Source organism: Capricornis sumatraensis, chromosome 2 (genome assembly GCF_032405125.1).
Source record: "Capricornis sumatraensis isolate serow.1 chromosome 2, serow.2, whole genome shotgun sequence".
In the NCBI taxonomy this organism is placed as follows: domain Eukaryota; kingdom Metazoa; phylum Chordata; class Mammalia; order Artiodactyla; family Bovidae; genus Capricornis; species Capricornis sumatraensis.
In genome coordinates this window covers 44,650,103-44,663,371 of record NC_091070.1, presented here as the reverse complement: position 1 = coordinate 44,663,371, position 13,269 = coordinate 44,650,103, and the positions used below count along the sequence as shown (strand labels likewise).

General features: G+C 42.2%; 1 protein-coding gene across 1 annotated transcript in view; it reads left to right on the top strand.

Moving 5' to 3' along the window:
• MYO5C (myosin VC) overlaps nt 1-13,269 on the top strand; it is a 108,209-nt gene that overhangs the window by 82,371 nt on the left and 12,569 nt on the right. Inside the window, exons 35-39 of the mRNA XM_068992431.1 lie at nt 3,134-3,232; nt 4,508-4,662; nt 7,205-7,294; nt 9,892-10,042; nt 11,094-11,376. Coding sequence (XP_068848532.1) covers nt 3,134-3,232; nt 4,508-4,662; nt 7,205-7,294; nt 9,892-10,042; nt 11,094-11,376 — 778 coding nt within the window. The remainder of the gene's footprint in view (nt 1-3,133; nt 3,233-4,507; nt 4,663-7,204; nt 7,295-9,891; nt 10,043-11,093; nt 11,377-13,269) is intronic.

Sequence of the window (13,269 nt, the reverse complement as noted above, 5' to 3'; positions counted from 1 at the left end):
AGCTAATTAGATATCTATTAGATAGCTAAGAAGCCAGACTGAAGTCCTCGACATGAACTGAACTGTACACTGAGTGTCCTTATAAGTTCCAGGGAAAAAGATTCTCCACCTTTCTTTCCTTTGCCTGCTTCTGTGTCACTGAATTTTTCTTTTTTTAAATTGATTTTTAATTGAAAGATAATTGCTTTACAATGCTATGCTGGTTTCTGCCATACAACAGTGTGAATCAACCAAAAGTATACATGCGTCCCCTCCCTCTTCAGCCTCCCCCCATCCCCCATCCCACCCTTCTAGGTTGTCACAGTGTCCACAGGTTGAGTTTCCTGTGTTGTGCAGCAGCTTCCCACTGGCCATCTATTTTACATATGGTAATGTATATGTTCAGTGCTTCTCTCGAAATGCATCCCATCCTCTCCTTCCCCTGCTGTGTCCACACCTCTGGTCTCTATGTCTGTGTCTCTGTTCCTGCCCTGCAAATAGTCACTGAAATTTTCTGAGTTTTATCATCTAACTCTTTACTCGTTTGTTCAATATTGCTGCTTTCACCCAATCTCTGCCACTAAGGCTGTGTCTGCAACTCTCTGTTCCTTTTGCTATCCTCATTTCTTTGAAGAACTTCTTTATTGTTTTTTTTTTTTTCAACTCTCGCATCAGACTTTAAGTTTCCAAAACCAAAATGAGGCTCTCTTCCTCGCAATAATTATTGATAAAGGTCATTCTGACCCATGAGGGAAGAGACCATGTCTGTCCTTCCCATTACCCCATGGCATCCCCATTGTTGGAAAGAATGAATCAATTGCCATCTCTACAAAGGACTTCCAAAATCCACCTGCCATTCCTCACTTTTCCTGAGTCCTACTCCCTTTTTGCCTCTAAGATTACTCCTTCACCTTTCTATTATCACCTCTAGCCCAACTTGTTTTAAGTGGAATGCATCAGCTTCCATTCCTGTATCAGGTATCTATTGATGATATAACAAACTACTCCCTTGTAAAGTAATTAACCTCCAATTAAAATAAATAAATTTATATTAAAAAAACAAACTACTCCCAAATTTAGCAGCTTAAAACAACAAACACTTAACAGTATAATTTCTGAAGGTCAAGAATCTATAAGCAGCTCAGCTGGGTGGTTCTAGCTCTGAGTCACAGTAAAGTAGTCAGCAAGGATGCTGACATCTGAAGGCTTAGCTGGAGCTGGAGTACCTGCTTCCAAGCTCACTCACATGACTGTTGTCAGGAAAAGCCAGTACCTGTAAGACACTCTTCAGGTGGTACTAGCTCCCAAGGAACATGCTCAGATACAAGTAACCGCACATAAGAATACCTGGAATATGATGTCCTTATCAGGTACTTCTGCATCAATTATTGGTGTTCCCAGTCTAGATGCAGTTCAGCAATCAGAGGTCCTTCTTATCATAAACAGGTTGCTTAGTAAAATACTTAACACTCTACCTTTATCAGTCTTCAAGGGAACAGGGCTAGTAAATCACAGAACAAACTCTCAAGCAGTAGAAGAGAGTTCGGTTAATTCTTTGCCTGTATTATCTTTTTTCTCACCCATCAGAGCCTACTCACTTTTCTTGGCCCAGCTGGAGTGCTCCTCCTTCAAGAACCGTTTTTCAACAGTTCTAACCTACCTCTGCGTAAATTCTTATGTCCTCTGTATTTATTTCCCATGGCTGCCTAGCAAATCACTGTGAAATTAGTGGCTTAATAGAACATGAAACTTACAGTTCTAGATGTCAGAAGTTCAAAATGTGTTCACTGGCTTAAAATCAACATGTCAGCAGGGCTTCTGGAAGCTTTAGGGGGAGATTCTATTCCCTTGCCTTTTCCAGCTTCCAGAGGCCACCCACTTTTCCTGACTGGTGGGCCTCTTTCAGCATCTTCAAATTTGGCCGCTTAAAATCTTTAGAGTCATTCTGACATTCTAACCTGTGCTTCTGTAGTCACATCTCCTCTCAGAGTGGCCATGAGTCTTTGGGGACCAGAGGGCAGACTGTGGCCCACCCAAAGATGTCCAGATCCCAATCCCCAGAACCTATGAGTATGTGACTCTACATGGCAGAGGGGTTTTGTATATGTGAGTATGTGAAAGACCTTTTGTTTAAAAAAAAAAAAATTATTTGCTTGGCTGCCTCAGGTCTTAGCTGTGGCAAGCAGGATCTCACTGCCTCATCTTTGATGTGATGCACTGACTCTCTAGCTGTGGGCACAGGCTCCAGAGCACACAGGCTCAGTAGCTGTGGTACACAGGCTTAGTTGCTCCATGGTATGTGGAATCTCAGTACCCCAACCAGGAATTGAACCCATGTCCCCTGCATTGAAGGTGGATTCTAAACCACTAGACCACCAAGGGGAGTCCCTACGTGAAGGATCTTGAGATGAGGAGAGTATCCTGGATCATCCAATTACATCCAATATAATCACAAGAGACTTGGTAAGAAAGAGACAGGAATGACAGAGTGAGGGAAGGTGATGTAACAGGGGAAGCAGAGAGAGAGAAAGAAGTGATGATAGAAGCAGAGGTCAGAGTGATGTGGCCGGAGCCAAAGAATGTGGTCAGCCTCTAGAAACTGGAAAAGGCAAGAAATGAATTCTCCACTAGAGCCTCCAGAAGAAAAACAGCCCTGCTGACACTTCAATTTTTGTACTATAAGATCTGTTTTAGTCTATGAACTCCAGAACTTTAAGATTTTTTAAATTGTAGTTTAAAAAATTTTTGTTTTATGCCACTGTTACAGTGGCATAAAATAGGAAACTAGTCCAGCCACCTTGGGATCATGCGGTCTGGTGACTGCACACTACATGTTTTGTGAATCTCGTTTTTTTAAACTGTAATAAGGCAGGAGCAACATCCTGGATTGCTTTCGTATCCCTACTGTACTCCTTATATACCAGGTGACAATGAGAATATACATTGGCAGCTATACTCATGGATATGCTCACAGATAAGAATTGCTACCAGAAGAAATTCTTCAGGATTCAATAAAGTTTGCATTTATCGGAAAGCCAGAGAATTTCATGGGCAAATCAGCCAGAATGGGATGGAAAGAGATGGAGTAGTCTCATTATGATGCTGGTGGAAGTTGTTATTGTGTATTTAGCTGATTATTTGCCTCTGCCTACAGCCAATGACGTGCACCTGTCCTCAGGACCCAAGGAGTACCTTGGAATGCTGGAATACAAGATAGAAGATGAGGCCAAGCTCATTCAAAACCTCATTCTTGGTAGTGAAACCTGGAACTGAATGCTTGCTTGATTTTTGAGAACAGGAGTGTTAATCATTGCCACGGTCTTGGACAGGGATGATGGCTCCTCTCTTTCCTCCACTGCTTCTTCCCCTAGCACAGAGCTTCTCAGCCTCACCATTTTTGACCATGTGATTCTTTGTTTCGGGTGACTAGGGGCTTTGTATTGTAGGATATTGAGCAGTATCATTGACTTATATTCTCTAGAAGCCAGTGGCAACCCCTAATCATGACAATAAAAAAAAAAAAATGCCTCCAGACATTGCCACATACCCTCTGGCATCTGCTACCTTGCCTTCAGTTGAGATGCACTACCCTAACCTCTTCCCGAGTCTCATCACGTGGTCAGGGTAGAAGGCATATCTCCTCATCATTGTGTCTTAGCACAGGAGCCATGGAGAAGTAACTGTGGCTCCCTTGTTCCATTTGCCTTCTGCTGAGAAATTTGTTTGCAGGTAATATGGCAGGGCCTTCTCAGCCATGGCTATTACAGGAATCTCCCGATGGGCATGCTCTGTGGTTGGCAGTCTTAGAACAAGTCCTCCTAGCCTGCCTGTCTTCACCATGGAAACCACATAGTCTTCTAGGGAGAGGGAGAAAAACTGCCTCCCTATCAGCTGGTCCCAAGATCTCAAAACAGAAAGCCCGTGTATAGCCTTACTCCTCTTCTCCTAAGTGACCCTGCTCAGAGCACAGATGCCTCCTACCCATTTTTTCCACCCCGCACTGGTACACAGCTGAGGGGCCTCTTTGTTCCCCTGTCCTAATGCAGACATGGGGAGGTCTTTGTTTGCTTTTCTTAACTTGTTCTATAAAGTTTCTCTCTACATCCCTACTCTGACTTCCAGCCATCCTCTTCTCCTCAAGGCGAACTGATCCTCCTCTGCTGGGCTGTTGTACACCTATTTTCATGGCAGATGCATGTGATTGCTAAGATCATTCCATCCTCATCATAGAGGCTGAAGTGGGGGTTCATGGACTAGGGTTCCTCTCTTACCCTGGAGATATGAAATTCTGTCTTTTATTCAACCTTGGAAAAGAGAAAGTACTTTGCAAATGAGAAGTAAGAGAAGCAGGTGGCACCTGCATGTATATTTTTGCTAAGAAAAAAAGCCAGCTTTAATTCCTCCAAGGGAAAAAACATCTCTCGGTATTCAGGCACTGCATCAAGTCCAGAAAAGCGGACATCCCCACCCATCATCATAGGCTTCTTACCGGGAGCGCTGTAATCCTCACCGGCTCTCTCTGCTCCAGACCTGAAGCCCCGCGGTGTGGTGGTGAACATGATCCCCGGGCTGCCGGCTCACATCCTGTTCATGTGTGTGCGCTACGCAGACTCTCTGAACGACGCCGACATGCTCAAGTCCCTCATGAACAGCACCATTAGTGGCATCAAGCAGGTGGTTAAGGTAGGAACTACTTTTTTGACATTGGACCCTGGTATTATGGCTACTTTAGGAACATTTGTGGAAATGACCAGATGCCCAGACTTTTCCCATCCTACATCTCCAGTGTTTGGTCAACCACATGCTTCTTCAAACCAGTCAGGGGCCCAGTCAAAGACGCCAAGCTATTAGGAAAAGACAGCTTAGGTCAGACAGCCCTAAGGGTGGGACACTGCCAGTTACACCTCAAGTCCTTACCTGTAAGACTACAACCTGATGGCCACCACCCCATCACGTCTGTCCCCTCAGGTGTGAGATTCTTGACTGTAGGGAGTATGTGTCTATCCACGTAACAAGTTTGAATGCCAAGGAATAGGAATAGCCGAAAAATTACTCATCTCTTCCCTTGGCACTTATGTAATTCGCCCTTATAAAACCACAGTATATACTTCTATTCTTAGCCCAGACATGAAGATAAGGTATATGTAAGGGACCAGTAAAATATAGATCCATTATCCTTTATTCCCCTTCCAAATAAGAAGTAATGTTTGATTATGAGATATATTTAAAATGTTTAGTTGGGAAAGTCCTATCTCACTTTTAGTAAAATATGTGTTCTAGAAAAGTCATGAGCACTCAAACCCACCTTAAATACTCTTGGAAAAAAGAAGAAATAAAAACAGTGAGTGCATTAGGAAATGAGTACTTATTCCACCATCCACCCTGCCCAATTTTATACTAAGAATTCATTATTCATCAGGAGTTAGGAGTAGAAAACTAACATTGATTTGGTGCTTTACAGTCAGTCTTCATGGGAGCCACCAGTGTGTTCTTAGAAGAGACTGCCATAAATTCATGTTTTCCCTGTTCCTATTTTCATAAGTTGGGTTTTCTCCAGACACACTTGCATTATGTTCCAGGCTGTAGGCACACAGTATTTGCCCCTTCTTGCTACTCTGGAATGTTTAAATACTTTGAAAGTGAAAGATACATAACATACAGAGTATAAATCCTTTCTTGTGAGCATCTTCCATCTCAGCTTCTTCAGCAGCTCCATGCTCCTCCCACTCCAGTGCACAGCACGTTAAAGCAACCCTCACTTGTTCCACATACCCCCTTGACCACTGGGCCTTTTTCTCACACACACCCTCCTGGCTGCCAAAGCACTTAAAATAGTTGTCTCCACCAATTATTTTTCGCTCCTTGCAGTCTGGCTTCTACCCACATTACTCCACAGAAAGATCACCAGTAATTCCTCTTGCTAAATCCAGTGGTATTTTATTAACTTATTCTCTTTAAGTGGATTAAACAGTAGCAGCACCTCTTTGAAACTCTCTGACGTTGTTTTAAAAACCCAGGGCTCTCCCAGTTTCCTTCTTATCTCTCTGGTCTTCATTACCTCTGACTCCTTTACTCATTCCTCTCCTTCCTGTCCCATGAGTTGGAATGTTCTTGCCAGCAGAGTCCTTGATCCTGAGCTCTTGTCTGGCCACCCTTTTCCTTCAGGGAGGATATCCTTCTGCCTCTCTCCTGTGGTTTTCTCAGCTGCCCTGGTTCCCCATCATTTCTGCATCCTCTGAGTTTTTGCAGCACAGCCTATGCCTATCATGTAAGCTGTCAGCCACCTATTTAGCTGTGTCCTATATATGTCATGTCTGCCTTCCCAGTCAGAATGTGACATTTGGAGGCCAAGGACTGAGACGTTTCTCAGGCATTCCTACAGTGCCTGCTTCAAGTGTCATAACAGATGGTATAGCCTGTACAGAAGTACTTTGCAAACCATAATCTGCTAAATAAATATGACTTTATTTTCATGTTGTTGTTGTTCAGTTGCTCAGTCATGTCTGACTCTTTGCAACCCCATGAACTGCAGCACGCCAGGCTTCCCTGTCCTTCACTATCTCCCAGAGCTTGCCCAAACTCATGTCCATTGAGTCGGTGATGCCATCCAACCATCTCAGCCTCTGTTGTCCCCTTCTCCTCCTGCCTTCAATCTTTCCCAGCATCAGGAGGTCTTTTCCAATGAATTTCTCTTTATATCAGGTGCCCAAGTATTAGAGCTTCAGCTTCAGCATCAGTCCTTCCAATGAATTTTCAGGGTTGATTTCCTTTAGGATTGACTGATTTGATCTCCTTGCAGTCCAAGGGACTCTCAAGAGTCTTCTCTAGCACTGCAGTTCAAAAGCTTTGGCACTCAGCCTATTTTATTGTCCAACTCTCACATCCATACATGACTAGTGGAAAAACCATAGTTTTGACTATATGGACCTTTGTAGGCCAAGTATTGTCTCTGCTTTTTAATATGCTGTCTAGATTTGCCATTGCTTTTTTTCCAAGGAGCAAGTGTCTGTATTTTAATTTCATGGCTGCAGTCACCATCCCCAGTGATTTTGAAACCCAAGAAAATAAAATTCTTTTTATAGTATAAATTTAATAAAGTCTTTAATGAATAAAAGAAGAATTTTTGGTCGAAAGCCACCAGCTAGAAAAACAAGTAAGATATGTCTGTTCTTGGCTCAGAACAATAACAAAATCCATCTTTGTCTTTTCTTGGTTTTTTTTTAAGGAACATTTAGAAGACTTTGAGATGCTGTCCTTTTGGCTTTCCAATACCTGTCATTTCCTCAATTGCCTGAAGCAGTACAGTGGAGAAGAGGTAGGGACGCCTGCCTGCTCTGTGTTCTGTACTGCCCGCCAGTCTGCAACCCCCTCGTGGCCCCAAGCTCGCCGGAGGAATTAGGAGTCAGATTGCCCAGCCCAGGGACATCCTCTGCTCCAACTGGTCTCCTGGCTTCCTTCTTACCCAGGAGACCAGCTTCACATCACCAGCTGAATGGAGGTCACAGGCAAAAACAATTCCAGAAGGTTTAGACCTCGGGTATGATACTAAGCCTCAGTGTCCTTGACTTCCAAATTATATGAGGTGGATTCTTCCCCGGTGGTCCACTGGTTGAGACTTCATCTTTCAAGGAGAGGGCGTGGGTTCAATCCCTGGTTGGGGAGCTGAGATCCCACATGCCTTGCAGTCAAAAAATAACAAAACATAACACAGAAGTAATGTTCTAACCAGTTCAATAAAGACTTTTAAAATGGTTCACATCAAAAAATCTTTTTTAAAAATTCATGAGATAGATTCAGTGATTTTTTATTTTCCTTCTGGCTGTATAATTCTGAAGTTGTTAATGTTATCACTCCAAAACACAGCCTTTAGTTCAACCTGCCTACTTTTTCATAGCTGTTATCACTACAAGATTTTGGTTATTCCTCCATCATCTGTAAATCCTTTGCCATTCTGACTCTGCTTTCAAGGGGCTGACATTATAATGAAGTTCTTCACCATCAAGTACTCACAGAACATTATTTCATTGACCTAAAAGAACAAAAATGACTGGGATTTTCAATGCTCTGCAAAATGGTTATACCATTTTATAGTCCTATCAGTACCATATATAGTTCTGGTATCTCATACCTTTACAAACACTAGGTATTGACAGATGTTTTATTATTTATCAGTCTCATGGGTATAAGATGATACTCTGTTGACTTAAATTGTAATTGCGTGATCACTAGCAACGTCAAGCGTCATTTCATATGCTTACTCATCAGTTGGATTGTTTTTTAAATTGCCTGGTCACATCTATTCTCTGTTTTTCTTAGGGGTGATTCCTTTTTCTTACTGATTTGTAGGAGGTCTTTACATAGATTGTGGCCTATCGCTGACTTTTCTTTATGGAGTCGTTTGTCATCCACAAGTTTTGAATTTTGATGTACTTAATTCTATCTGTCCTGTTCTTTTATGATACGTGATTCAGTGTCCTGTTCAAGAAATTCTTCCCTACCCTGAGATCATGAAGTTCTTTTTTCTTCTAAATAATTCAGTTTTAGAGTTCATAATTATGCTTTTATCCATAATTGGTGTGATTATTTATCCCAAATTGACATGTGAAGTAATGATCACATGTCTTCTTTCAGGAGAGAAAATAAAATATGAGTAATCCTACTAGTATTATAGAACAAAAGGAGAAATAAGTAAAGAAAATCCAACTTCTTACAATGGGGCAGAGAGGGGCACAGACCAGTCCTTTTAAGATAAGCTGGCATCTGTGTGGCTTTAATGGGAGGCATATCATCACCATTTTAAAATATTTATTTATTTTTTAATTGCATCACCATTTTTAAAATCCTTTTTTTACCTACTTTAACCATGTGTACAATGTTTTTTCCTTGTCTGAAGATTCTTTAATTACTATATTTTTATTTCTAAAATTCCAATGATTCTTTTTTACCTCTGCCTTGTACAATGTCCTATTCTTATCTTAAATTTTTTTTTAAATGTTAATTCTTTGAACATTGTAAATGTATTACCATGTTCAGGCTGGGATGCTATAACAGAATACCACAGAATAGGTGGCCTAAACAGCAGGAATTTATTCTCTCACAGCTCTGGTGAATGGAAATCTGAGATCAGGGTACAAGCATAAGTGGTGAAAGTTCACTTCTGGAATTGAAGATAGCCACCTTCTCCCTATGTACTCACATGGCCTTTCCTCAGTGCATGGGATAGAAAGAGAGAGTGATCTCTCTAGTGTCACTAATCCCATCAGATCAGGACTCCCACCCTTGTGACCTTGTTTAACCTTAATAACATGGAGACAGAGACCCCATCTCCAAATTAAGCCACAATGGAGGTTATGGCTTCAAGATATAAATGTGAGGGGGAAACAAATATTCAGTACATAGCACTCATATTAAAGCATTTCAGATTGGCCTATACTCTGTAACTGTAAAGTTATGAATCTCATTTATTGCATCTATCAACCTCTTACAGCAGTTTATTTCCTTGGATGCTTCGCTGTTTTTCCTATGAGCTTCCATGGGGGTTGTTTTCCAGTGTAGCCTAATTCTGGAGGCACATATTTGTTGAAAAGTTAAACAGAACAGTAATATTTACAGATCCTTAGATTCAATCAACTGTAGGTCATGGAGTACTATATAATACATAACTTAGTGGAAAAGGTCCACATGTAAGCAGACCTATGTAGTTCAAACACATATCATTTAAGGGTCAAGTGTAGTTAGTTATAGAAAATAAATGCTATCCTAAACATTAAGAATTCATCTGATACAGATCAGACATTAAGTGTAGGAGTTATAGTAGAAACTTATTGTAATATCATTAGATACAGAGATACTATTTTAATTTCCTATGTGTCTACATTATTCTAATATTTATATGTTCAAAATTACTTTCAGGAATTCATGAAGCATAATAGTCCACATCAGAATAAGAATTGCTTGAACAATTTTGACCTTTCAGAATACAGACAGATTCTCAGTGATGTGGCTATACGAATATATCATCAGTTCATTATCGTAATGGAAAATAACATTCAACCAATAATAGGTAAGAAAAGAATCGATGACTAAGAAATATTTATGATATTGAGACCTTAAAAAAATGAATCTGCATGGAATGTGTAACTGAAAAGCACATAATTTTTTTTAAGCCAATAGTAAAATAATTTATTGGTTTAGTCTTATCCTTTTCTGTCCCACCCTTCCCCCAAAGAAAGCAACTAAGTCATGTTGGCATAGGTGGTATTAGTCAGTAGGGTGATACTTAGTACTCACAGTAGCAGAAAAGGCTAGTGTGGTGTTGACAATCCAAATTGTGATTTGGTCATGTTTCCAGTGGTATAAGCAAACGTTCACACAAAAACGTATACATCTCCCGAAAACAAGCATTCATTTTCAGAGGTGGTACAGCCATGATACTCAGGAAGGAAGAGAACCATCTTTTCCTCAAGTAATACTGTTTTTAGAGATTTTCCCTAACCACAATGCAAATAAGAGATTCACAATATCACCTACATAAGTATGCTTCTCTACTGTAGCTTCAAAGAACATAATTTTAAAACAAGAAACTTTATTAATATAAATGCCCACTATTTAATTCTCTGATTGCCTAAAGTGATTACATATATAAAAGTACATGGGTCATAGTTTTCTTTCTATAAGGGGGTTCCATCCTGTAGGGAAAGATTTGGGAGAACTGCTGCTAGTTATGTGGCTAATCCTGATTCTGAGCCAAGTATTTTTGAAATCCTAGAGCTCCACTCAAATTCTTGTATACTTTCTTTAGTTTTCTGAAATTTAAATACTGTTGGCTTTAAGTAGTTCCAGACCATGAGTTGTCACGCTAACCAGCTCTCTCTCCTGTCAAGTTGAAAGAAGAGGAACTGTTCCCCTGCTATAGATGGTGGTTCATTCCCATCCACCGCTTACAGCCCTGTGTTCCCCAACCCTCCATCCTTCTGCTGTCTCTGTTACAGCTGTATCCACACTAACTCTTGTGAACATTGTCCGACTCCTGGAACAGATGCATGAGAGCAGGGGAAATGTCCTCTGGGCGTCCCCACTGCATGTGCAAGGAAAGCTTCCACTTCTCTCTGCAGTGCCGGGCATGCTGGAGTACGAGAGTCTGCAGGGCATTTCTGGCCTGAAACCCACAGGCTTCCGGAAGCGGTCCTCCAGCATAGATGACACGGATGCCTACACGGTGGCCTCCGTCCTGCAGCAGCTGAGCTACTTCTACAGCACCATGTGCCAGAATGGCCTGGACCCTGAGATCGTGAGGCAGGCAGTGAAGCAGCTCTTCTTCTTGATCGGGGCGGTCACCCTGAACAGCCTCTTCCTGCGCAAGGACATGTGCTCCTGTAGAAAAGGGATGCAGATAAGGTAAGACCCGTAAGCCATCACTAACCCTGGAGAGCCTGGCTGGAAAGGATGCTCCTGAAGTCTGAGACTGCACACTCTGCCCGCCCTCCCTCCTCAAGAGCGGCACTGCTGGAGGGTGTGCAGAATGACTCTTAGAGCCATGGAGATGTCAGCCATCTGATGCCAGGCCCTCCTCCCATCATTCTACCTATGCTAACTTGACACTCTGGCAGAGTGGCTTCAACTAAGAACTAATAACTGTGTGTTTTAAATTCTGGCCCTCTGTGGTTATCATATATGCAGCCAGTATTTGTTGACTGCCACCTCTGTGACTAGCACTGCTGGTGGGGGACACAGGAAACAAAGGAAAGGGTGATTTGATCCCTGCTGTTGAGAAGCTAAATGATGATCCAAGACCACTATAATGAAGTCATAAATAAGTGGTACAGGAAGTGCTTCAGAGAGGAGAGATGGTCGTGGCCAGAAAAGTTAAACAAACCTGAAAACTGTTTGTGAGTGATCAAAAATGGAAGAACATTCCAGGCAAGGGAATGAGTGGGCAAAGCCATAGCGGTAGGAGTGAGTGAGGACCCCTCCTCAGGCAGCAGTAAATATTAATAGCTCTGTCTAGATTAAGTGCAGAGAAGGAAATGGCACCCCACTCCAGTACTCTTGCCTGGTAACTCCCATAGACAGAGGAGCCTGGTAGGCTGCAGTCCATGGGGTCGCTGAGGGTCGGACACAACTGAGCAACTTCACTTTTACTTTTCACTTTCATGCATTGGAGAAGGAAATGGCAACCCACTCCAGCGTTCTTGCCTGGAGAATCCCAGGGACGGGGGAGCCTGGTGGGCTGCCGTCTATGGGGTCTCACAGAGTTGGACACGACTGAAGCAACTTAGCAGCAGCAGCAGCAGCTAAATTAAGTGAAGGCTTATGTCAGGATCTATAGGACTGCAGTAGAGTGGTAAGCTGGACCTAGATTGGGAGGGCGTAAAATGCCAGGCCAAGCATTGAGAGTTCATCCTGCAGACATGGTTATCCAGTTTGTTTGTTTTTTTAATTTCTTTTTGTCTATTTATTTATTTTTGGCTGTGCTGAGTCTCTGTTGCTTTTCGAGGGCTTTCTCTAGTTGCCTCTTATGGGGGCTATCCTTCTTTGCAGTGTGAAAGCCTCTCATTACAGTGGCTTCTCTAGTTGCAGAGCATGGGCTCTCGAGCTCGGGCTAAGTAGTTGTGGCATGTGGGATTAGTTGCCTGATGTTGTGCAGGATCTTCCTGGACCAGAGGCTGAACCTGCGTCCCCTGCTTTGGCAGGCAGATTCTTATCCATTGTGCCACCTGGAAATCTAGTCATCCAGTTTTGAAGTGTGTCAGCTTCTCTGTCTCTAAACCAAGAAAACACAGATCATTAGCTATTGTTTGAATTAACACTGTCACATGATTAGAAAGCAAATAACATGGGGTAGATATTTAAGATTTTTTAATATGTACACGGATTTGATACCTGTAGGTGACGGGAGGATGTAGGGTGGTGATGATGGCAGTGACACAATGAAAAGTGACCTAAAAAGTTTACTAAGCCAAGTAGTACACAAGAGGCATCCATTACGTCTTCTTAGCGTTGGTGAAACCTGGACATCTCTACAAAGCAGTGTGTGAAATTCCCATGACCCCAGGTTGTGGTTTTCAGATACAAAGGAGTATTCAGGAGGGCTGGGCTTTGTGGGTCTTTTCTTCTTCACTGAGAGGAAAGGCTTCTGTTTTTTTCCCAAGCTCTGAACAGATGCCCTGAAGTCCTCTGGGGCAGGCCTCAGGCTTATTTAAAGTCAAGTTATAAACCTACACATGTCACCAAAGTCTTTGCTAAACAATTCTTATTCCACCTAGGTCCCCAAGCTGAGTGAACACTTGT